Here is a 27,090-nt window from a genome sequence, read left to right as displayed (position 1 = left end):
CTTATCTAGTGTGGTAATCCCTGGGTGTCTTGTATTGAAATACTAACCAGGCCTGATATTACTACATTTTTTAAAGTCAGCCAAGATCACCTGTAAGGTTGTAATAAAATGAATGAGACATGGTTTTTAGTGAGGCAATATTTATTTATGTTCATGTTTTTCCCTTCAAAATTATCTCAAACTTTTCCAAGCTTGCTTTCATTTATTTGATTCCACTGTTGGCCATTGAAAGAGCTCTGCACACACCTTTTCCTTTCACTTCAAATGGCACTCCTTTGTATGTAGCAATACATTGGTCATTAGTCTGAAGATCAGGTTGGATCTGCTCCCATATTTTCTTCTTGGGATTAAGTTCTTTCTCAGGTTCACCTTTTTTTAAAAAAAAAAGGGAAGATAAGAAAGTGAAACTAAGAATTTGAACTCATATTCTTTCACAACATAAAGGAAGTGATTTACACCAGCAGTTCCCAAATTTTGTGGCTTGGCGGTCTGGTGGGAAGAGGGAGGAACCAGGCAATTCGATGGGTGGGCCAATGCACACGTTCACATAGCGCTGGTAAACAGGCACATGTGCGCACAGCAAACTTACTCGTGCAGCCTGGTTGAGAATAGGCCATGGCCTGGTAGTGCCAGGACTGTGCAATGGTCAAAGTTCAAAAAAGGTATTTGTTTATCCGTCCACCCATCCATCCCAATATCAATCAAAGAACAATCAAAACATTGTGAACTTCGTCTCTATGACTAATTATTACAACATACCCGCAGAAAGATTATTAACCACAGTTAAAACCGACTTGGCTTCTAGCCAATATATAAAAGAATGGTTTAAAACTGATTTCACATTCCAGCCGGCAGCAATGAATGGTATCTATGAAAATTAATAATCAATCCTACTTAGGTCTGGCAAACTAATTTAATATTATCTTCAAATAGTATCTGCAATATCACTCAAGTATGTTCAAAATAATTAAGAATAAAATAAGGCAGCCTTCTCCATGTAACCTAAAGTCATGGGATAGTAAGAGTTATGCCACTTTTTGTTGCAAATGATCCTGAGGTTACAGCACAGCAGTAGAATAGTACAATGCCCAAGAGTAAGATTATGAAAACCATTTAAGTGAGCTAGGTGTTCTGCTTCCCATCAGGAATGTGCAAGACCATGCAGAGTAGCAGTAATGCTTTATTCCTTATTTCCTTATTACGGGACTCACACAGCAATCAGTGAGCTTACTATAAGCATATCTTCTAAAAGAAGGAATTCATCTACCATCTGAAAGTCCTTGTATTAGGTATATATTATTGGAACTAAATCCAGACATTCTACACATTTGAATTTTATTCATAGCCCATTAGAACAAGAGACAATTTAGTTATCTGTCAGGTACTTGATGATATATAGGTTAACAGACAAAGAAATCATGCTAGTGATTTCCTGTTTGCAAGAAAAGATGCATATCAAAGGAAAAATAGCTCAAACATCTACCTGGCCTATCATTCTCTTACTACAAGTGACCAAACAAATATCTACAAAATATTCTGAAGCTACACATGCATATTAATAGGTTCTTCCTATCAGTACTTGCTAGCACTTAGTACTAGACTTCAAAGTAATGCTGCATTAGGCATTGTATGTGACTTTTAGCAGTCAGTGGGAACTTCAACCACCTTCTGAACCAAATACATTTTTCGCTATTATTTCATTTAGAAACAGTAGTTACTGAAGCTATTTTAGAAGGCAGGAAAAAATATGCTGCAATATGGAAGGAATATTGTGTTGTTGTTTTTTTAGATATAAGCCTAATATTCTTCTGGAATCCAGAGATTTAAATAATTTAGCACCTGTAAAACATAAAAAAATTACAGCAAGTATAATAGAATTGTGTTGGAGAACAACTGTTTTGGATGGGAGGAGCGGTCAAATGGGGAAATAGTCCAGAGTTGTTATGTAAGCACCAGAGGACAAAGTCTGACTCCCCCTTGAATGTTATTGGATGGACTTTATCTAGTGTTTCCCACAGGCAAGTTGCCACTGTGTGAGGATTCCTGTGAAATAGGCATTGAGCAATAAAGTAGCTCTAATTTGTACTCTACATATGTGGGTCTGGTTCTTCATACCTGACAAATTGGTATTCAGATTAACAAATAGTTTTCGACAAAGAAAATCAACTATTGACAGATGTTTATACATGAGTATATTATCTGCCCACCAAAACTGTTATTGGTGGATAGAAAGAAATCTCACTTTTATCTTAGTTATATATTAAACACTAGTGCATCTTTCTACTGATCTACTCTAATGTTGCACTAGAAATTTTTAAAATGGCACATTTTAAAGGTCAGACAAGAAGCTGGACACTTAAATAGCCATAGGGCCATGAACTCTGGATTAAAATGGTTTCTACTAAACTATCTGGTGACTTGAACTTTTTGGATTTGTGGCTTGGGAACAAAAGAGAAGTTTCAGTGCATAAGCCATAAATAATTAATACTTTCTCAGACCAACAGGTTATCTTTTAGAGAGAAAAATAAGTAACTAAAATGATATCTCCTCAAGTAATTTTTCTCAAATAAAATAAAAGCCCCTTTATGCAAAAGAAAATATATATCAAACCAAAAGAGCAGGCAAGTCTTTAAAATGCAAATATTACAAAACTGAATTTAGTTTTCAAGAATAAATTAAAATCTGGCTTTTATTATACAACAACCTTCTGGATTTTATTAAAACTTGCTTTGGAATACCCAGGCAAACTCTCCTGGGATCTGTGGCGAGCTTGTATTAGATTAGCACAGGCACCACTTTTAAACATTACCAGAACACCATGGTGTATGCTCCATAAAACCCTCCCTTCTCATCCGTTTCTTTTCAAGAGAAACAAGCCTCTTGAAAGACATCTACAAGAAAAATTGGAGAAAATTCTTGGAGATTCAAAATACTGTTATTAATAAACATCAATCTATAGTGCTGCTCTGACGAAACCATGCACTGAAAGCAAATCAGCATTGAAGAGGCAAGAGGGATGCCTGCTTTAATGAAAGAATCATTAGCAAGTAAACAGCACTTTCCACCCAATATGGGACAATCTTCCTTCAGCATCTTATCAGAAAGACAAGTCTAAAAAAAAGTATTTCCGGTGATATAAATGCAGCAACGATAGCTTTTTATTACATTGCTAAAGCAAACCACTATTCTGCCATAATTGTAAGAGATATTAAATAATAAGGTGAAGAAATTAGAAAAATGATCAAATATAATGCTGTTTTTCAATCTTTAGTATGTTGAAGTTTATTATAAAATGCTGGCGCCTTTATTTCATAGCCACCAGATTTGCGTGCATTTATTTTTCTTTAGTGCTTTAGAGAGCACTGTCTTATTTTGCAGCTAAGATAGTCTTGAAAGACCAAACTTATCAGAGGTAAGTTATAAATCCTTCATTTGAGACTATTAAAAATCCACAGTTATTTCAGGTTTCCCATCAAAAGGGAATCCCATTCACAAATTCTGTATCTTTCATAACAACAGTTAATTTGTAATGGCAACCTCTGAATCATGTATGTAATGCAGTTTGCTAAGTTTGTGGCAACAGTGGGAGAGATACAGCATTTCCCCCTGCTTCCTGTCCGTTTATAAAAAACTGAACTTATAAATTGGACTTTTAAAAGGCACTTTATAAATCAAAATGGCAATAAAATATAACAAAAAAGGAAACAACAATCCATCAGTCTAAAACCACTATAAAAACATATCCAATTGCAACAGGGCCATAAACATCTGTAAAAAGAAACTCACTAAGCAGCAGAAGCTCCCAATGTTTTATTTAAAGAGAATGTTTTGTTGAAGAAAGGCAGAAAAAAGGAACAATCATATGCCAGTATTATGACATTTTCTATAACCTCCTGAAAAATGTGATGAAAGTTTCTAGAATCTGAATAAGCAAAATTTCAGTGGTGATTATGACAAACCTATTAGTGTGCGCACAGTCCTGAAATGTGGGGAGATCCAAAACACCATGGAAAGCCTTCAAATGGATTTACTAGTAAGTTAATTAAGGATTTTTGCTATGCCTTTTGGAAATGGTGATTTAATTGTCTAGGACAGGGCTGTAAAACTCACAGCCCGGGGGCCAGATGTGTCACGCACTGGCCACGTCCATGCCTGGTTTAGCAAAGGGGGGGAAAGTCCTGATACATCGCGTGACGCTGCCGTGATGTCGTGAGTTTGACACTCCTGGTCTAGGACAATAAATATTCTAGCTATATGCTACCTGTATATAGCAAACTATATTACCTTACTAGATAGACACCATTCTACAATATGCATTGCAACATTTAAATAAAATATGAAAAATTAGTTGCAAACTACAAGAAAACGAACTGTGTGCTCAGTACATATGTACATATACACAACAACAACATATATAAATTTTCTAATCTAGCAAAGAAGAAAATACTGAATACAGATAATGAAATTATGAATATAAGTTTTGACACTATGATACCTCTAAGTAACTATTTTTTCCCACTACTCCATATGCTACGTGATAGCAAAAATAACTTTTGTGACTGTGAAATCTATTAGTTCAGGTTTTGAGGTTACCTACCACACTAGACTTTTAAATCTGTCTTAACATATAACTTCATTTTTATGGAACCCCCAACTAATTATAACCAAACATGGCTTGCCCTCCTATGCTTTTCTCTCAAACTCAATTTCAAAGGTAGTGCTACCACTTTTTTGTTAAGAAACCTGCAGAACTGCCACAAGAGACTATGCCTTAATAAAATTCTGTTAGCACTCTTGTTCAGCTATATATTTTCACTCTTCTATTAGCCAAGCTACAATCCTATATAATAACCAATAATGGCTTTGATGGCATTGTACCAAGTATCAATGGCATTGTACCATTGTATCAAGTATACAATGTGCAAGCTTCTATATTTTATCACATAAGAAAACAGGAAAACCTACTTTTATAATATTAAACCTGGATTTTAGTGGTTTTTTTTCCCCATTCCACTTCTGTAACTAAGAAAACACTGCTTTCCCTAAAATTAATTCTGGAATATAAAATAGTTACAAACTTTGTCTCATTTTAAAACTTTTTAAAAAAATCTAATCTTATCAGAAGAAATATATTATTTTTTCCACTTTTCATTTCATATCATACTGAAAAATAACACATACAGTATCTCATTGATAATTCCAAAGTGGTTTTGCCATTTCTGTTCTCCTTTTTGGTTGATTCTCCACTAAATAATTTTTATTTAATCTAGGATAATATCAAAATTTCCCATGCTTGCCTATACAGGTAACCGTCAATTTACGACCACAATTGAGCCCAAAATTTCTGTTGCTAAGCAAGACATTTGTTAAGTGAGTTTTGACCCATTTTACGAACTTTCTGCCCAGAGTTGTTAAATGAATCACTGCAGTTGTTAAATTAGTAGCATGTTCACTTCACAGTTAAGCAAACCTAGGTTCCCCATTGACTTTGCTTGACAGAAGGTCACAAAAGGTGATCACATGACCCTGGGACATTGCAACAGTCATAAATATTAGTCAGTTGCCAATGTCTGAATTTTGATCAGATGACCATGGGAATGCTACAATGGTCATAAGTGTGAAAAATTGTTATTAGCCACTTTTTTCTCTGCCGCTGTAACTTTGAACAGTCACTAAATGAACTATTGTAAGTCTAAGAATACCTGTATTTATTATAGAAGCAATTATTTTTAAAAAGTAAAGTTATTTGAGCGAAACTGATTATTGAAAACATTTTTACTAGTTTTATCATCCTTTGAAACGTATTCTATTTCCCCTTTGAAGACTGAGGGATTTTATACATGATCCACAATTTACATATTGGATTGAAGAAGGTCTAGAACACAAAAATTTGGTAAGTAAATAAAAGGGAAGAACAAAGGAACAACATTATTCAATACTAACCTCATGATATAAACTAGTTGTGACTTTAGATACAGATAGCTAGGAAAACATACTCTTTAAAACATTCTTTAAGACATGCATAATAATATAGTACACAATAGATACTCTGTATTACTTCTCTCTTCCTCTGCCTCCTTCGTAGCATTACCAATTAGTAAACAGTCATTCCTAAAATCTGATTTTCATTTTTGTTTAAATTAGAGCTTTTTTCAGGCACAGATAATGCACACATTTAAAACCACATTATAAGTGTTTCCATAATTCATATAAAAAATTTCTCATCAATTTCTGTTCAATCTTCAAGACATTTCTGCTTACCTGAAAAACCTTCAAATGTAATTTTTTCTCCAGGAACAACTCCGTTAGGAGGAATTATAATTTCCACCTTTTCTGGTGTGCTAGCACACATCAGCATGGCTTGGGACACCACTCCTCTCATTTTAACTGGTTTTAGGTTGCAGAGAAATACAGCCATCCGGTTTTGCATCTATACAGAAATTAAAAGACAAAAATGGAATTTACTGAGGCCTTTTCACGTTTCTACCAAATGAACTAGTATGAAAAGATTAATGCATAGAACATGGAGCAAAAATAGACAAAAATATTTTTTTCTTTCACTAATCCAACAATGCAACCAGGAAATATCTAATTAAAGATTAAATGGTCCTCTAGCATACAAATGCAATAAGCAGCAATAAAAACATTAGCATTGTGTACTGATGTGCTGGATGATGGTTGAAGCAGTATTTTAGTTGATTTCCATTCTTAGTGGTCAAAAGTCAACTTTCAATTGATAAATTAAGAATTTTAAACTAATTAAGGAAAATATAACAAATATGTCCAGGTGGTTTACCACTCAGGATATAATATGGTATGCATATTTACAAATCCCAAATGTCAGGATAGAACAAATGTTTGGAACAAATTACATTGAAACGGTTGCACATAATATGCCTTCCAAGACATTGTTTAAACTCTAAGGGCTTCTGTTCCAATCCAGATTTGAAAGGGAAAAAAGAAAAGCCCCCTTTGATGTGACACCTGGTGACTTCATTTAGACATATAGGTTTTTTGGAATTGCTATGGAAGCAGTTGCCACTGACTTCTTTTAGAGCATGTTTTCAATTTCCCGACATACAATTTCCAGATGGTCTCCATTCATAAATGGAGACCCAACTCTGCTGAGCTTTCCAGCCCAAAGAAGGTACTGCCACCTGCTGAGACCACCTCTAGGGAAGAAGAGCACAAAGAAAATAAGGCAACTGACTCCACCAGGGACAATGCAATCAACAGCTTTGTCCAAGGAAATTAAATTTTAGTACATGGGAATTCTGTTCAAAATGCAACCATGCTTCAATGAGAAGACATATGGAAAAAATTAATAAAATTTGCATCAAGCTACAATTTAAGGAAAAACTGGTACAAAATATTCTATAGCTGATTTATAAGTCTGTCAACAATTGTCAGGACAGATAAATATTGTATCAATAAATGTTGGAAATGGCATAAGAAAGAACTTTTTACCATATATGGTGGTTGTGAAAAAAAATCAAAAGTAATATGCCAAAATTCCAAAATAAACTAAAATGACATTTGAATTAAAAACACGTATTTTTATTATGTATTATCTGAGAAAATATAAACAAAAATGTAACATAATTTATTATGATATATGGTAACAACAGCAAGAATCAATCTGGTACAATACTGGAAAAGAGAAATCTTGTAGCTGGGCAAAAAAAGGTGTGTGTGTGTGTGTATGTGTACAGTGTGTATTTTTTGACCAATTTTGCTTTTTTTTTTTTTGTAAATTTTATTTGAGTTTTCACAAAAAGAAAAGAAACACAATTAAAACATCTTTTTTTGAAAGCAGCATAATCCCGGGTTACATTTCTTCGTGCAGACAATTTCAGGTTCATGCTCATTTTTATATTCTATTCCATATCTTATTACAATTTTACATTTTCTACATAGCTTCTCCCCTCTTTTAATTTCCTCAATTTTATTGTATTTATTTCATCTCAATTCAAATCATTATATTTATATTTTTTGTCTGTCCTGTTTCAATTGTTTATTATCTTTTCTCATTAAACAAAATTTCTCCTGTAGTTACTGATTGGAGTATGACGCCTTTATATCTTTCCCCTAAAATTATAACACTCAATATAACACATAGCTTCCATTCAGATTCTGTTTGATACATTCTTAAACTACACACAGTATTCTTAGAAAAAAAGAAAAAATTATAAATGTATATAGTTAAAACAACATTCCATTCCAATTCAATTCTATCATTAATATTAATATTCATTAAAGTCTTAAGATTTTTCACGTTACTTTTCAATTAAATATCATACTTCTATGGGAACAATTATAAACTTTCCATAATCAATTCCCCCCCTCTTCACTTATATTTTATAAAACATTGACTAATTAAAGTGTTCCCATTCCTTCCTAATTCAATTTTCTCATTTATTTTATTTCATTTACTTTATTCACAAACATTTCACTAAGTTACACTAACCATTCTATCCCTCATTCTAATCATATGTTGTTTCCAATTTTCTAGTTATTTCTATTTCAAATATAACAACACAATCTCATGTACCTTTACAGAATCCCCCTTTCAGTTAAATTTTCACCCATTATCTCTAAATAGGTCCTGTTTCTTTATATCTTGTTCCGGACCTTTGTAACTTATTTTCCTTTCCTTCTTCCCTCTCTTCTTCTCCCTCCCCTTTTTACCGCTTTGTCTCTCTACCTCTATTTCTCTCTTCTGTATTCCCCTTTTCTGTTGCTTTCCAGTATTATACTTATTTTTCGAATTATTCTTTTCTTTGGTTGTTTTTTTAAGTCTTAAATTTTCCATCCTCTTTCCCCCCCTTTCCTTTTTCTTCCCCACACAGTTACTTGTTCATTAAAGATGGCTTCTTCTTTGTCCCAGTCTTTTTGTTTTGCAGTCTTTTCTTGTTGTTTCTCATAGTTCCAAATCTCCATTTCTAAGAATTGAAAAACAAAGCCAAAGGAACCCTTCCCTTCTTGTGCATCTTCTTTGTACTTTTTAAGTTCCATTTTCAATTCATCCAAAAGTAATGTCATTGTAGAAATTTTTAAACAACCACCCGATTGATTTAGTCACTCAAATAGCCAAAAATCCAAAAGTCACCAAGTAATCCAAATACACACAAACTTTTTCTTTTTGCTCTTTCTTTTTTCCCCCCACTTTCTCTTCCTGGGATTACTATTTAGTTGCAAAGTTTCAGTTAAAACGTATCTTTTAGAAGTCTTATTGAGATTTTACTTTAGATTCTTTTAAAGTCCAGGCAGTCTCCTCCCTCTTCCAGATCCTGCCCTTATTCTTTTTCTCTCCCTTCCTGCTTATAGAAGAAAAAGTTTTTAATGTCCAGAAATATTTATTGTCCCTTTGGCATTTAGTTATATTTTCAGCTTAATTGCCTATTGATGCCAAAGCGGATTTTTCCAATTTCTTATTCTTAATTGTCAATATAAGGAAGGAGAGAGAAGAAAAAAAAAAGCCAAACCTTTCCCTTTTCACTTTCTTTCACTGCTTCTGACTCTTCTTTGGGAGCGATGTTATTTCTTCTAGAATTTAAATTCCAGGGTACCTTAGTTATTGCTTTTTCAACTTAGCCCAGTCAGCCAAAACTTTCACTTCTTATCTTCCTCCTGCACGTTCTTTTCCGGTTGAGTACTTCTTTGAGGTGGCCATTTCTGACCACTGCTCCTACCGCCTTCAGGAAAGGGAGTTTGACCAGCTGAGGAGAGATGCGGCTCTCCTCGACCCTGCTGGCAGTCTCCCCCTCTACGGGGTGGCTTAGCCCTGAAATCAGCCGGCTCGGGGCGCTCCAGCGGCAAGCCCAGGCAGAAACCGCGCACGATCGCAGATTCCTGTCTGTCGCCGAAGCCCTTCAAACCGGAAGTCCCACCAATTTTGCTTTTTAACCCTTTTTCTCAAATTGCTTTATATCCAAGTTTTTATTTTTGCCTTTTTTGTCCTTGAACATTTTAACCAATACAAATGCAGAGTGGTTTAGATAACTTTTTTTTTTAACAAGAAACAATATTCCAGAAATGACCGTATTGGATTTAGGTTGTTGTAGATTCTTCACTATATAAGAAAAGCCAAGCATGCTACACCATAAAGCAAGCATGTCCAAAGTCTGGCCCGGGGGCTAATTGCAGCCCGAAATTGACACACTAAGCCTCAAGTTCAAGTTCTCAAGATTTTAAGATTTCAGCATTTAACTGGAACATACTATAAATAAATGATGAACAATAATAAATAAAAATATTGCTAATGCATTAGAGATATTTCTTTTATACCTCTTCTAAAGGAACATGTTTCACCAAACCACTGGCAACAGTTCTTAGATTTGCTTCTCCAACATCAACTTCCTCAATATAAAGACTATCAGCATCTGGGTGTTTCTTTGCTGTCATAATACAACCAATACGAAGATCAAGCCGAGAAACATCTAAAGGCTTTGAATCATCATTTGCAGCTGATTGCTTTTTTTCTTTCTTTTCTCCTACAAAAAGGAAGGAAATCAAATTAATAAATCCTCTGATGCAATTCACTTCACAAAACTACCTATTATTATTTTTTTCATTACAAAAACTCCCTTATGTAAAGTATTAAGACCAAAAACTTTACAATTATATCAACAACTGTAATAAAAAGCATAGTTGTAAAAAACACAGCATTATTTACTCTAACAATAAACATGACATCAAAAATAAATCATTCTTCCTGTTTATCCAGTAATCCCTTTAATTTCCGAAGCATAGCTATAAACAAAAAGGATGAAAAATCTGAAAACTGGCAAAACACAGTCCAATTTCCATTTACAGAATGAGGAAAGGATAGTTACAAGCCTGAGAGCAGTTGAGAGAAATGCAAATGGTATTAATGTATAGAGCTGAGTTAGAAAATGATCCTGCCGAAGTCTCTAATAACTTATTACCTTTCTTTTCTGTTCTGTCTTTCTTCTTCTTTTCTTCACTGGGTCCCTTGATTTGTTCCTTAGGATCAGATAGAGCTTCGGCAGCAGATGATGTTTGAGAGAGATCCTTCATAAATGAAACTGCAGAAGCCGTGTCACTAGGTGGCACAGATATTTGCTTCACTAAAGTTAAACACAAAAGATTCATTCCAATTAATTAACATCTTATTTCTGATATTTAAACTTACTTTGTGAAATCTGTTGGAATAAAAGTACATTGTTAAATGAAAAAATGTTTTCTTCCATGTTTCCAAGCACTTGCTTATATTTATATGCATTACATTTTAAGCCTTCTGAATTTTTTTTCATATCATGACAATTAATGGTAAAGAAAATCACAAAGAAGATCATAATCAAAACCAAGACAAACCAAAGTGTGAAATCACTGATCTTCATGTGATATTTTAATCCAGATTTTTTTTAGTCAGGTTGATTATAATGAGTTAATAACTATATAATAGTTGAGATATAACTATATATCAAAAAGAACCAAAGGATACAAGTTATAAACTGAATATATTTATGAATGTCTACTGTATTGTATGAAAAATATCAGACCTGACCATAACACTTTTCAACATTTTCAATCCTTCTCTGCAAGTTGTATCAACTTGGTCTTTAAAAACAAACAAAACATTCAAGTTTGCCAATATAACTTCTGTCTGATATACTACAATGCAGGCTATTTCTTAACCTTCACCAAAATCTCTTTTGCAAGATTCATGAGAAAAGAAGCATAGACAATACGGTAACAAGTATCTTTCTTTTTCCTCCTGATTTTTTTACTTCCTATTCATACATTAAGCAAAAGAAATGCAATTCTGCCCTCCTTCAATGCTCCTTTTAATGTTTTTTTTTAATACTGACTACAAAAAATAGTCCTCACTATAATGAGGTATGTTTGCACAAAACACAGTATTTCTCACCTCCATTTCGAATTTCTGCTTGGATCAATTCCTGTTTTAGCACTTCAATTTCTTTCTTAAGTTTAGCATTTTCAACACGTAGTTTCTTCTCTTCCCTCAGAGATGCCTGCAAGACTATAAGAGGCAGAACTCTCATTAGAATCACTGCTGAATTGTAAAAAAATATCATAAAGTTTCATTGCTAGGGGCTATATATGAATAACAGAACACTTGTTTTGAAAACTTCAAGAAAATGGAGAAATCTCCTAATTGCTTGTGTCTTATGTACTTTGATTAAACATTTATATTAAAAATATAGAGTTACACTGGATACATTTACAAATATGAAAGTTCCCGGAATCACGTATAAATCTATTATGAGTGCTCAAATATCTGATTTAAAAATAGTATCATGATATAAAAACAAACAGACATAAACAAAAGTCATGATAATGGGAAATGCATCAACAAGCAATCAAAAAGTTCCATGTTATTTCCATTAAAGATTTTGGAACAAGGAACAGGTGTCTGTAGACAGATCCTATGGAATGCCTATATCAGCACTCACTCCAGCTTTTCTAAATATTAAAACAGATATTTTACCACTCAGTATTGTTATTAAAACCCTGCAGTAATATCTCCTGTACGCTGTGTTTTCCACTTAAATCCATAACATATACAAAAGGGACTCCTTATTCAATTCACACTTCTTTCCTCTTTTCCTTGGCATATATTCTAAGAAATAAATTGTGCTTTGTTTCTGGTGGGAATACAAGCTGGAACCGTGTTATATGCCTATTCCAATGGAATGCATAGCTAAACACTTTATTGTTTACATGTTCTATATCAAGAAACCAGCAGTGGAAAAAAGATGACAGATTCTTGAGATATTATCTCAGAACTACGTGGAAACTGTTGAAAAGTTTCATTTCATATTTGTAAGTAGAAACCTTGTTTATTGACTCTAGGCCATAAAATCTCTTCAGATCATAAAAAAGTACACATGCATTAAATCCTGAACAATAGAATAAAAAAATTCTCCATTATTGCAACCATAATACTGTTGAACATACAATTTTGGTTTTGTTTTACAAAAAAATCAGAGTAGTCAGACATGTATCTTGATGTAACTTTTTAAAAAATCAGATAAATGGGAGATCCTAACAAAGGAGATGAAAAAGTAAATCCCTTTCTTCAGGAACTGTAAATATGGAAGACAGCAGAAAAAGAAAATTCAGAACATACACACACAAAAACTAAGTAGAGGCTTGAAAATAAAAAAGGAAAAGGATGCAGATTTTTTCCCCTAAATGCTTTTCTAGTAATGGCCATAAAAAGTTGTATTTTCTTCTATGTAACCAAATGTATCAGTATCAGTATCTATCTGTATTTCTATTCTTCTCTGGGTTGCATGCATTTGTATACACTGGGAAGCACAGAATGGACTGCTAATCTCCATTCTGAGGTTGCATATCCAGAAGTGGAGGGGGCAGCTCAGATTGGAAAACAATATTTCCAAGCTGCTACCCAACAGCCTCTCCCATAGGAAAACAGTAGGGGAGTTGAAGGAAGGGAGAAAATATTTTCTCAGCAGTCTCTGGTTGGCTCTTCCATTTGCCAGCTTCCCCTGCCTAGCTAAATGTTTGATATTCAGAGAATTATCTATTGACCGTCCCTTTATATAATTTATTTCTAACATTCCATCAAGTTAGAGAAAATAAAAAGTAAATATAAAAGAGGCCAAGTCTCAAAGGAACAGTGCACAAATGGTGACAGGAAAACTCAGAATAAGTTGAGGTTAGTGAAGAATGTTACTAGTGAAGAAGAATATTCATACTGAGGATATGAAAGTGAGCTAGACACATTCAAAAGTAAAGAAAAAGAATATATACCAGCTCAGTGAAGATAGCAAAATGTTGACTGGTAATCTGGACAAGGCACAGATTTTCAAACAGTTCGGACTAGTTTAACAAAAAGTATGTAACAGGAGGAACAGGATTGAAGTTTGAAATAATGGATATATGATTACAGAATATTTATTTGAATGTGTCTCAGTCTTGGGGATGAGATGAAGATTCTAGGATACTAAAGGAACTAATCAAATCCTTAGGAAAAAACTGAGAAACTGATGAGGTGTCAGATTGGAGAAGAGTGAATAGTGTCCTATCATAAATAAAAGAAAATCAGCAAACTTCAAACCAGTCTACATTGATAACTAAAAAGAACTTAAAACAGATCATATAAGGTTACTGAAAACAATGTAATAATTAAGGAAGCTTAAATAGATTGTCAAAAAAAGTAATAAGACTAACCTTATCAGATAACTTTCTTAAGATTGTACAAATACTGTAGATCAGGGGTCCCCAACCACCGGTCCGCGGACCGGTACCGGTCCGTGGATCACTTTGCACCGGGTCGCAAAGAAAATAAAAATAAAAAATGGCGGCTTTCTTCGCCTTCGGTGAATGCTGCTGGGATCAGGGATCAAGGACACAAATGAAAGAAAGGGAGGGAGGAAGCAACCAAAGCCTGTCCTACTCTCTGGCTCAGTGGCTTCGGTTTCCTCTCGCCTCGTTCCTCTCTCAGTCGCTCTCTCGCTCCTCCACCAGCCCAGGAAGAAACTGCTTCAAAGAAGCCGGCAGGGTAGCTTTTCCTGTCGGCGCAGCTCCCCCGAAGCGCCCGTTCACCCCCACCCCGCCGCCAATCAATCCAGGTTCAATCCAGTGCTCCGTTCTGCCTGCCTGCCTGCCTTCGTTTCTGGTTGTTTCGGAGCAGCTTCGGCTGAGAATAATAACTATTCGCCTCTTTTACTCATCCGAAGCTGCTCCGAAACAACCAGAAACAAAGGCAGGCAGGCAGGCAGGCAGGCAGGCAGGCAGAACGGAGCACTGGATTGAACCGCGGGCGGCGGGGTGGGGGTGAACGGGCGCTTCGGAGGAGCTGCGCCAACAGGAAAAGCCACTCTGCCGGCTTCTTTGAAGCAGTTTCTTCCTGGGCTGGTGGAGGAGCGAGAGAGCAACTGAGAGAGGAACGAAGCAGACACCTGAGGGATGAGGCTGAGGGAGGGAGGGAGACACCTGAGGGATGAGGCTGAGGGAGGCAGGGCCGAGAGGCGGGGCTTCTCAGCCGTCCTGCAGGGACTTGTCCTGAGCCGCGGAGACAGCCGTGGGCCGCCACCGCCCAGCGCTCAGTTTTGAAGGCGCTCCTCAGCCCGGTGCAGTTCCTGAATCTGCAGCTGAAACCCTCCGTTTTAAATGTCCCAATAGAAGAGAATATCTGTCGCTCAGGGTTGCAATGAGGAGGCATTGGCGCTCCCTGAACTTGGTGGTTTGCTGGCAGACGTTTTATTACCCGACTAGGTAACAACATCAGATGTTACCTAGTCAGGTAATGAAACGTCTGCAAGCAAACCACCAAACTCGGACTCCTCCCCCCCACCCCCACCCCGGTCCTTGAAAAAGTGTTTCTGCGTGAAACTGGTCCCTGGCACAAAAAAGGTTGGGGACCACTGCCTTAAGATATGTAATAGTTTGTATACAGCTAACAAAACAATAGCATGCTGATTAGAAAACAAATTCCAATTGTGGACTAGATGGCAGTTCTTTTCTTAGGGACATAAAATCAAATGCATCATTACCAGGAATATCTGGTTTAATGGTGGCAGTTGGTTGGTTGGTTTGTTTTTTGAAAAAAATCCTTGTTAAAGCAGCTGAGTGTAAGCTAAATTGGAACCAGGACAGTGATGTGGCTACAAAACAGTCAAATGTAATTTAAGGCTGTATCAAGAGAAAGATAATTTCTGATTCACAGAATATAACCATTCCACTTAATTCTGCATTAATCAAACTCAATATTTCTGACATAACACATTTAAGCATTATTCACAGAAATCGAAACAACTTGGGGAAAGGCAATAAGTTTATTCAGATAGATTGAAGAAGTTGAGTGTGTTTAGCCTTGAGGAAAAAATAAGTGAGGTATAATATGATAGCATTATTTAAAGATCACTAAATGTGTCACATAGAAGGTAAAGACCTCTTCTCTCATCCCATAATACAGGAATGAATGTAAGCTACAGGATAGACAAATGGATGTAAACTCCAGGATAGACAACTGGATGTAAGCTACAGAATAGACTAATGGATGAAAGCTACAGATTGTGACTGAATGTTAGAAAATAATTCATAGCAGCAAAGTCAGTTCAACAGAAAGTCTGTGAATTCACCATTTCATGCAGTCAAGTGGAGGTTTGACAACTATCTGTTTAGGATGCTGTAATTTGGGTTTCTCCACTAAATGAGTGGGACTGAATAACATAAATCTTTTCAACTCTATGATTCTACTGACTATAAAACCATAATTTACCTTCTTACTGTTATTACAGTTTTAATTCAGGTACCTATTAGCCATAACTATAGCAGTTTCTTTAAAAGGGCACTGCCATATATACCCATTGATAGCTTTTAACACCAGGTAACTTGTCTTCTGAACTTTAAAAAAGTGGGAAATTATGTGTTATAATAGTCTTTTATAGGAAAGCTATTACCTGAAATAGGTTGTTCAGTTTAGATTTTACTCACTGATTTAGAATGGATAATTAATAATCTATTTTAATGTTATGCCTTACTGGCTTTTTCTTTCAGAAGAGCAACTTGCTGCTTAAGGTATTCAATAATTTGATCTGCTTCAGCGCCTTTCTGCTCCAGTCTATTCAAAACTGCATTGTTGGCTGCCATTTTCATCAAGGATCGGACTAAAATCCTAGATAAAAAATACAGGATAATATAAACATGTTATTAGTGCAATTATTTCCAACATTGTTTTGACTAAATAGATTGAACATAATAATAAAACATATTCACTTTATTCCCTAGAACTCAAAGTTCACATTAACTTGTCACACTGACTTTGCTATGTATAGACTTTGCTATGCCTATCATCTGTAAACCACGTTTTTTTCTACATATAACAATATACACTCCACTTTTAAAGACGTAAAGGACAAACTGAGTCAACTGAACTCAAGAACTTATAAGATAAATCATTTTCCTTGTGAAAGGTTTTGTGTTTTATGATAAGCATTTTCTAAGCTGTAAAACTCTTGGCATTAATGATAATTAAGAATTATATCTTGGAATAAAGAAAATAGTTATTAGTAAAGCTATACATACGCACACTTTCCCTCACCAATTTCTTTTACCAGTTCTTTCTGAAATATTTTACCAAATTCATCCTCTGAAAGTCAAATGTTACCTTTTTACTAATTTTCATTGACCATACTAAGAACTTGACTCATACAAACTTCTGGTGGAGTAAACAATAGCAAGAATGACAGGCAAATAAGGATTGCTTCTTTTCTAACTACAATTGCTTAACTACAATTTCTTCTATTCCAGACATTTCCAGTGTGGTTTGTTTCTGGATATATTTTCAAATCTCAACATCTTAAAATATTCAGGTTAAGGAAGGCCATTGTACGCTTTATGTTATGTTTGATCCAAGACTACTATGCTTCTGTTGGTTTTCAGCAAACATGGGACTATAACTTTTTTCTTCCTTCCACAATGTATCTTTTTAGTCTCATCATAACATAATTAATCACAGATCCAAAGATACAACTACTATAGGTCTCTTATTTCTCTTCTCATTCTTATTTCTCTTATCTTGGTTTCTATGTTGAAGCATATAGTTAGAATCCACATGTTCACAATTTATTAATTTAACCCTAAATTCAAAGTCTGAGACTAGCAAACACATCTATAAGCTAGCTGTTATGTTCTTATTAGATTAAACCCCACTTCAATTTAATTAGATTTTGTTTACAATAACCATGAAATATTTGAATTCACATGGCTAGCTGATTTGATTCCTCCCCATCAGAATTAAGATTCTATATTTTACTGAAAAAATCTGTAAGACATATTAATACATTCACTATGAGCTCTGCCATTCCAATATTCACCTGTATACTGTTATAATCATCCATGAATATGACAGGAGAAATGTTCAGAAAAGGAAAACATCCAGAAATACATAATGTCAGTTAATATTACTATTTGAGACCTCACTAAAACGAGTGAATGGTTGATAGATTAACAACAGATCCCACATCTTCCCCCCTCATTCTACTCCTTCCCTCTCTCCCTGCTTCTCCATCTTTTAATTGGCCACAGTATTTGGAGCTATACAGTATTTTATTTATGTCCTTTAGGTTTTGTATAGTTTTTATCTTTTTAAGTAAGGTAAGATGGGTGGCCAATAAATTTTACAAATGAAAAATAAATAAATAAAACTAGCAAGGAAATTTAATCATTTACTTAACTGTTTACATGGGCAATCATGAAAAAAAATACAGAATGCTTACACATTTCTGCTACAAAGCACCTGATTAATCTACTCTAAGGAATTAAAAATGCACACTATTTCTTAATATTGCTTCTATCTGTTTAATTGGGATTAATTTAACTAATTTGTTAAATTTGTTCTGAGGCCCTTTGAATAATGGGTGCCAGAAAAAATTCAATAAATGTAAATCAATCAATTTACCTATGAGTAATTATAAGAACTTCTATTTGAATAGACAATAGGCACTGCATTCTTAATCATTAGGCAAGCTTCTTTGGTCGACTAATATCAAACTCTTAGTCTAACATATGCTGAAGATAGCATATTTTATTATCTACAGGTCCATCCTAAGTTAATAGAATATAAAACCCTGCATAAATAGGACTTTTATTAACACACTGCTCGATATCAAGCATATTTAAGAAGTAACGTTCACAATATCCAGATGACTTTAGTAGGTTAATGGAAACTGCAGAAGTATCTGAAAATGGCTGTCAGACTGGATTTAAAGATGCAATTCGTTTCAATATTTTTGGCAAATTTCCTAGGAATCAGGAACAAGAAAATTCACAGAATTAGATTTTCAATTTACTTTAGAAGGCTCTATGTATAGATATTAAATACATACATACACACACACATACATACATACATACATACATACATATAAATTTCATATATCATAGATCTCCTAGAGCAGGTGGCAAGCCCCTGGTCAATTCTGATGTCAACCAGAGCTGGATTTGGTTAGCATCTGTGTGGGAAATCACCAAGAAATCTTGGAACCATGGAGAAGTCAATAAAACATCAAGACAGCAATGGCAAGCTATTTCCATATTACTGCCAAGAAAACAACATGAAAATGTACAGGGAGTTCACTGGGGATCAAGTTTAATCTGAAAGACATTTTACTTTTTCTTTCAATCAACAGAAATCAATCTCTCTCTCTCTCCCTCCCTCCCTCCCCCTCTCTTTCTAAAGTTTTTTTTTTTTGATAAACATCATCAATTTGGATTAGACACAAGGCATACCAAATCCAGTATTCTGGAAACATCTAAGATTCTATGGACAGATTCCTGTTTTCTTTCTTTTACCTTCTCTTCAACAGCAGAGACTCTATCTGATCCCAAAGTTCTCTAACTCACAAGAGGGAAGCATGTCTAGGATGTTCCTATTATTTGAGACAATGCTCTGTTCCTTTTGAAATAAATCAGGTGACTATGGATAATCCATAAGCAAGAAATAAGCAAACAGCAGTCCTTCTCCATATACAGTATACATCTAAACTGTGTAGCAACTGGTAACTATACAGAAAAAATAGGATCTTAGCTATAAAGATTTTAGGCTTTTTGGGGGGGGGGGGGGGGGGGGGGGGGGGGGGGGGGGGGGGGGGGGGGGGGGGGGGGGGGGGGGGGGGGGGGGGGGGGGGGGGGGGGGGGGGGGGGGGGGGGGGGGGGGGGGGGGGGGGGGGGGGGGGGGGGGGGGGGGGGGGGGGGGGGGGGGGGGCAACATCAGGAATGGACTTAGACAAAGGTTCAACAGACAGAATTTTCATAAAGTGACCCAGAGCTGCATATGTTGGCTCCAGAGCCTTTGGGGAGCTAAAGGCTGCGGAAAGCATAAAATACTGGCAAAGATCCCTCCACCGGAAGCAGCTTTCTGTAAACAGAATTATCCTTATTACCTTTCTGAATCCAACCACTCACATTTAAAGAACTTGAAGCTCATTACAAAACTAAAGGTAGTTACTATCCCACTGCAGAATCTCTATGCAAAAGGAAGACATCTAATATTCCACAAAAACATTCACTAAACATTTAATAGCTATGGCACTCTCTATGGCTGCGGCACAAATTCAAATTTCTTAACCATTGCCTGGTTAAGATTTATACTTTAACAGCTGCAAGTTATCAACTATAGTCATGCACAGACCATGCCCACCCCAGCTCCGGGAAGGCAAAAAGCATCGCAATACATCATGTGATACCAACGTGACGCAGTGAGTTTGACACCCATGCCCTATAACATTTCAAACAAATGATTGTCCAATCTCTTCTTAAAAACTCCAGTGTTGGAGCATCTACAACTTCTGGACACAAGTTGTTCCATTGATTAATTGTTCTGTCAGGAAATTTCTCCTTAGTTCTTGCTTCTCTCCTTTATTAGTTTCTACCCATTGCTTTGTGTCCTATCCCTCAGGTGCTTTGGAGAATAGCTTGACTCCTTCTTCTTTGTATGAGCCCCTGAGATATTGGAACACTGCTATCATGTCCCCATTAGTCCTTCTTTTCATTAAACTAGGCACACTCAATTCCAGCAGCTGTTATTTCATTGATATTTCATTAAAACTTACACCTTTTCCAGGAATTAACGCAGCAGAAAAACAATAAAAATTAGTATGACTCTTTTATAATAAAATTTTGATTTTTGAAGAGAAATAATAAAAAACAAAACCCCTGTATAGATTTAACATACCTGTGAAAACTTAGAAAAAAGCATTTCATTTTTTAAAATGGAAAACATGTTATATTTGCAAAGATCTTACTAAATTGTCTTCACTCTCACCTGAAAATATGCTTACCCAAAGAATATGAACTCAATAAAATTCAGAGGAAAAGTTTTGTTTTTTATAGATTGCTTTCCCACAAACATTGGGATGGGAAAAATCAAGGATGAGAATATACCCTGATAGTTTTAATTATATATAAAATGTGAAATGTGAAAAAAAATGCTGTCACATCTTTCTGTATTTGAATGTGGAGCAGTTAAAAATTTAAAAAAATGAAGGAGTGAACCACATCTTTATGCAAGAGAAAAGTCATCTGTTAACTCCATGGAAAGAATAAAAAGAAAATATAGAACAAGAAACTAATATTAAAACTGCTAATTCAGGCAGAATGGTATGTAGCAAAATGTGTATCCTGAGCTTTGACTCCAATCCACTGCTTTTTCCTAGAAATGTAATGTTCTCTTTGCAGTAATATGTTTGACGTTCGGGCAGTACTGAATGAAGAGACACACAACTTGTCCCTGGAGTTATTGCAGTATTCCAGTCATGTGACCAAAATTTGGGTGCTTGGCACCAGCACTTAATACTCCAGGAGTACCCTCATACGCCTATCTCCCATTTATACCTTTTTGCCTCCCTGCACTCTGCAACCCCTGCTTCCCTAGCTGACCTTCACTATTGTCATGCCCTTGTTAGAGTCAGACTCTGAGGGAGAGGAGGAACAGCCGACAGAGAGTGGATGTGTGACTCCGGAGATTGTGGAGGAGGCTGGGAAAGGGCAGAGGCCGGTTGGGCAGTCAGAGGAAGAACCAGGCCCATCCCATCTTCATCCTATGACACGCAGGGAGGAACGGAAAAGGCAACAACTTGGCTTACGAGAGAGGAGGTGGCCATGATCCCCCTCATTGGTTGCAGCTGGGGAGAATAGTATATAAGAGAGACGGTTAAAACACAGCATTGCCAGAAGCAAAGCGTGTGTTATTTTGGGCTGAAGTTATCTTGGGTGGCGTCCTTCCAACAGACTGTGCCTTATTATCTCCTTGAAGTTGGTGATTACTTATCCTGGTCCGTTGTGGAAATTCCTCCATTGTAGCTTGTTTTAGTTTTTTATTTCACCTCTATCTGCTTATTAAGTTCGAACTGTATTGCTTTCTTTTGAAGACTACTTTTGAATACGTTTTATCTCCAACTGAGAATTATTGAACAGTGGGGCCAAGTTGGAGGCATTAAAGGACATTTATTTACATTTTGGATTTTGTTAAGTTTGTGTTACACTCCGGGTCATCACAACTATATTCTTGCTCCCACTTCTAATGAGTCTTCCTCATGTCACATACCACGGGTAAGATGGCCTTGTGTAGCCAGCAGCTGCCTTGTGAAGGATCAGGGAAGGTATGCCTTGACAGCAGCAGGAGCAAGACTCAACTGAGAAAAGTCAACTGAGCTGTGTGCCAGAATGCAGGGTGGCAGGTGTTTTGAAGTGCAGGGAAGAAAGAGAGGTTGAACTGGGGTGACTGGGGTTTCCTGGGATGGCAGTTTTGTGCCAAATTATTGAGTGATAGTTTTGCACACTGGTGGAACTTCCTGGGGTGGAAGTTTTGCACTGAGCTGCACCTCAGGGCTTCTTGCAGCCCCAGAGCGATGGCATGACAGGAAGCTTGAGCCGCAGTGTGCCAAATGATCCCAGGGCCTTGCAGTTCTGGGGATGTTTGCCACCCTGCAAGACAGGATACAGGTAGTCCTTGACTTACAACAGCTCATTTAGTCACCGTTCAAAGTTAAAATGGCACTGGAAAAAGATACTTATGACCATTTCTCCCAATTACAATCTTTGTGGCACCCCAATAATCATGTGATCGAAATTCATGATCATGTTTGGCAATTGGTTCTTATTTATGACCATTGCTGTGTCCCGGGGCCATGTTTTTACAACCTTGTAACAAGCAAAGTCAATGGGAAAGTCAGCCTCTCTTAACAACCAGGTTACCAACTTATGAAAACTGCTGTGACTCGCTTCACAACTGTGGCAAGAAAGATCATAAAATGGGGCAAAACTCTCTTAACAAATGTTTCAATTAGTAATAGAAAATTTGGGCTCAACTGTGATCATAAGTCAAGGACTACCTGCACTTGGCAGCCAACAGAGAAGACATGGAAGAGAGAGAGTGGGTGAGGGAAGGTGAAAAGGAGTCAATGCCTTACCTTACACAGGTTATATACTATAGTCATTAAAATTAAGAATTTTTATAGATTGATTTATAACAAAAATTATAATTTGTATAATACAGCTTCTGGGTAGAAATAGGGTGAATTGAACTAAAGCCAACTCCAACAATCATGGTGGAATGAAGAATCCTTTGTAATTCCCCTCTGGACAAGGGAATGATTTCACATCACCCACAAGTGCTCCAGGCAGATGCTCCTCATGAAGACACCAAGGCAGCAGTGTCCATTAGATTTACAATTCTGAGAGAAAAAGGGAATAGGGGCAAGGAACAAACACGCTGGCTTGATAACATCAAATATGATACAAAGTTGAACATTCAACAACTGAAAGAAGCTTTGCTTGAATGGGGTAGCATGGAGAGCACTTGCCTATAAAATCGCCAACTTTATAGTCACCAAGAGTCAGACACGATTGAATGGTTAAACCAATCAACATCTTGCTAAAACTTCCTTCTACTTCCTAAGCACTTTCAGAAATTGCTTGTTAATTGCTTTTCAGCTTTTAGGAATCATTAAACCAATAAGTCTGAAAACACCAGGTAAGTTTTCTTCAACTCTTAGCAAAAGAGGTTCTAAATATAAATTTAAAGACTTAAAAATTATTTGAGGGGTGCAAAGTGATTATTAGAACATTGATTTCAGAATGTTACAAATGGAATAAGGGTCCAGATGGATTTGAAAAGAGATATTGGAATTAATTATAAGAATTCCTTGAGGGAAAATAGCTTTGTTTTGAATTCTTAAAACATGATATGATGGGACTTTAAAGGTTGTAATACAAAATATGGAAGGAACTAAATATTACAATTAAAGAATTTTATTTTATTTCTACAGAAAAATATTTTAACATTTGACATATTGAAGGATATTTTTTAACAATTGATGCAGTGGATAATAATACCATCTGCCTCTATAGATAAGATGTTATGGAAGAGGAACAAGTTTTACTATACAAGAATGAAACTGATCTGAAAGTGGATTTAAAAGTGAAAAGCTATTAGAATTGTAGATGCTACACTTGACATGCCAAAGAAAGATGCTCATGTCTTAATAATTAACAGGGATATAGGAAAAAAAACCCAATAGAGTGATCTGGATAATGTTTCTATATTGGAGATACAAACAAATTAATCCTTTGAAGAATATTGAGAGAAAAGATATATAAAAAATAAAAAGAAATCAAGTTCTAGGACATTATTTGAAGGGACTAAAAATCAAGATTGTTAAAAGTAAAAAGAAGCAATATTAAGGTGGTTCATTTAATTAAGGTTAAAATGGATATGTTATTTCTAGGACTGAAATGACAATGTTTTAAGAGCTTAGATATGGGAAGAAAAGATCATTGTTGATCTTTAAGAAGTCGATAAGTTACCAAAATTGTTTATATTCGTTATAATGGGAAAGTCATTTCTTTAAATATTTTTCTTTTTCTCTACTCATACTGTTTTTCTATTCTTTCTTTTATGCACCTTTTTTCATTACAATTTTGTCACAAAATTCTAAAAATAGCCTATTTTCATGTCCTTCCAAATATTAGCAAAGCACTTACACTAAATGAAAGAAAAACTCTAAATAATTGATTTGTCAAAGATGTCATTTTTTGAATGTAAGGCAGTTATATGTTCAAAGTATTCTACTAAACTATTTCACTATAGCCACATAGTGGAAGGGCTAGAAATAAAAGGATAAAAGCTTTAATAATCTTAGAATGACCAATAGTAAAACTTTCATAGGGAGAATTAAATTAGATTTTAGTTACTATTTCTATATTCTATAAAAGCATAGAAGTGAGAAGCAGAGAAATTTAATAAATACATTTAATAAAATATAGCTCACTCTGTCATCTATTATTAGAACTGACTTCAGCCATTTACCAAAAATGTCTTTGACTTCTTCCCTTCAATATGAAGCTTAACTTGAAGATGTCTTACTGAGAGAAAAATGCTCTCCTGACCTGGATAAAGAGTTTAGAGGGTGATGATGAAGGAACTAATATGAAAAAATAATCAAGCACTGATTTCAGCACCCTCTTCCATCCACTGTTTTTCTTTTATTAAAGCTCTGTTCATATGATGATATATACTGGACTTAGATCCTTATTTTGCACATTAGTATCTTATTTCATTCACAGTAATATAAACAACCTTCCATTTGATGCAAAGGAATGTATTAGACTACCAAATGTTAGTTTCACTCACATTTAACAGGTACTGCCAGAGAAGAGATTCAAACTGCAAGGTTCAGTGGAAGACACGACCCTCAACTCTACTTCCTCTTCCCCACCAAATTTGTCTTTTGTGACCACCTGATATTAGGAGAGGCAGAGTTAACCATGCAAATATCCCTGGACACCATTAAAACAAGCCTTGAAAATGCACTTGCACTATCATATTGATCAATCCTTTTTTCTTTTAAGAATTTGGCTTCATTAAAGATCAAGAGTGTTAAGCCAATGAATTGTGACATCTGCACACACAAGAATGCAAGAGATCTTAAAGGCACACATATTGAATTTAGTATACATAGGATAGAATTAGGCAAGATCAGGTGTAAATAGATTAATAGAGTGAGGATAAAGTAAATATAGAATATACATACACAGGCACATTCATTCATTCATTAGTAAGTTTACAGCCATCTAACTGGAAAATCAGCTATCAGAAAACCAAATACTCTATACAAGAAATAACATCAATTACCACATACCAAAAGTTATGAATAAACACTTCCAAAGCAAAAGTTCTATCTCAGAGAGTTATTTTATGAATTTTATGAATAATCTGCAAATAGGATCCAAAACTTGTTACTGCATTAAAAAGCCAAATATTCTGACATTTGAATCCATGCATATAGTATGTTCATTACAGCTGCCTGAAGAAAGATATTTTTTGTGGTTATTTCATATCTAGGCCAGTAACTAGCAGCAGCTCCCAAAGTGGCAAGATTTTTTTTTTAATCAAACAGCCAGTTTCCAATGTTTAGTTTCCAACTGAAGGCCATTTAAATGCATCCTGTGCTTCCTCGCATTAAATTTCTATGGAGATTCTCAGTCGTCCAGGAAAGGTGCTTTTTTTCAAGAGGCAACTGGACTTTCTGGCTTTTCTTTAGAGACCTCTCTCTTCTCATGCAAGAAGCGTCTTCAGCTTCCCTCCAAGCTTCTTGGATGGAAAGTGAAAAATCTTAAAAGAAAAACAAAGTCCTACTAGAATTAAACTTTCTCCTCATCTGTATATCTTTATTTCTGTGGGTTGGCTTGACCAGGGAGAGGAAAAAAAAACCAGATACAACTGCAACAAGAGAAAGCAAATCTCAAAGAAGAAAATGAAGCAACAAGTTCAGGAAATATCGCTGTTCATAAACTCCTTCCTTTCCTCCCCCCCCCCCAAAAAAACCCCCTCACAATTTAATATTTATTATTCTCTCAAGGCATCCGCGGGATTCTTGACAGCCTCGGCGTCCCCCATTCACCGCTTTCTCCTCCTCCTCCTCTCTTCTTAGAGCACATACTTTTTTTCCCATACATTCCCTGAATACCTATCTATCCCCAGATACACAAGATACCAATAAACAGCAACACAATAAATAAAAAAGAAAAGAAAGAAAGAAAGAAAGAAGGCGCTGGGAAGAAAAAAAAAAGGGGGGGGGAGAAGCGAGAGCTTGAATATGGATATTTCTGTCACCCACCCACCTCACTCACCCCTATGACGGGCTCTTCCCAGCCACCCACCCGTTTCTTCGGCTTTTATCAAGAGGGAATTCCCACACACACACCGACTCTGCAAGCCTGACTTTGTACCCAAAAGCAACGGACGGGCCCGAAGAGCTCCCCGATGAGCGACACCCCCTCAGGGGTATTAAAAAACAAACAAACAGAAATCCAGGCACGCGCCTCCCCTCCGCAGTCATCCACGGCCTTCTTAACGGTAAAGGTCATCCTTCGCTCATCTAAACAGCCCCCCCCCCTTCCAACACATACCGCATCTCACTTACCCGCTTGCCCTACTTGCAAGAACAGGAGCTCGGAGGGTGGACGGCTACGCGCACGCGCCGATCACGACAGACCCCAAAAATGCCATGCGCGGCGCGGCGCGTGCGCACGCGCGCTCAACTCCTGGCGTTTGGCCGGTCAGGTGGGAC

The 27,090-nt window shown here is 36.1% G+C and overlaps 1 protein-coding gene across 7 annotated transcripts; it reads right to left on the bottom strand.

The window, feature by feature from the left end:
* Positions 1–123: 123 nt before the first annotated feature.
* On the bottom strand, positions 124–27,065 carry AIMP1 (aminoacyl tRNA synthetase complex interacting multifunctional protein 1). Of its 7 annotated transcripts, none has more exons than XM_026668660.2 (8): positions 26,944–27,064; positions 25,152–25,258; positions 16,501–16,634; positions 11,895–12,008; positions 10,930–11,091; positions 10,289–10,494; positions 6,263–6,431; positions 124–369 (listed from the first exon to the last, which is right to left on the bottom strand). In XM_026668660.2, coding segments are annotated over exons 2-8 (954 nt in total). In that variant the 5' UTR covers positions 25,154–25,258; positions 26,944–27,064; the 3' UTR covers positions 124–202. The 7 variants fall into 7 exon arrangements, with proteins under 7 accessions (XP_026524445.1, XP_087819069.1, XP_087819065.1 ...); XM_087962943.1 differs by having other exon boundaries at positions 26,750–26,954; XM_087962939.1 differs by lacking the exon at positions 26,944–27,064 and adding an exon at positions 26,157–26,241.
* Positions 27,066–27,090: the final 25 nt, after the last annotated feature.

This window comes from Notechis scutatus, chromosome 4, assembly GCF_049901735.1.
Source record: "Notechis scutatus isolate UNSWTSFEM ecotype Mainland chromosome 4, rNotScu1.2, whole genome shotgun sequence".
Taxonomy (NCBI): domain Eukaryota; kingdom Metazoa; phylum Chordata; class Lepidosauria; order Squamata; family Elapidae; genus Notechis; species Notechis scutatus.
This window is presented reverse-complemented; position numbering and strand designations above follow the sequence as displayed.

Bases quoted from the DNA above. Each gene is read 5' to 3' on its own strand.
- AIMP1 (XM_026668660.2), bottom strand. The intron at 11,092-11,894 runs GTGAGAAATACT...GTTTAACTTTAG, and splicing joins AGCAGAAATTCGAAATGGAG to TGAAGCAAATATCTGTGCCA. The intron at 10,495-10,929 runs GTAATAAGTTAT...TCCTTTTTGTAG, and splicing joins AGACAGAACAGAAAAGAAAG to GAGAAAAGAAAGAAAAAAAG.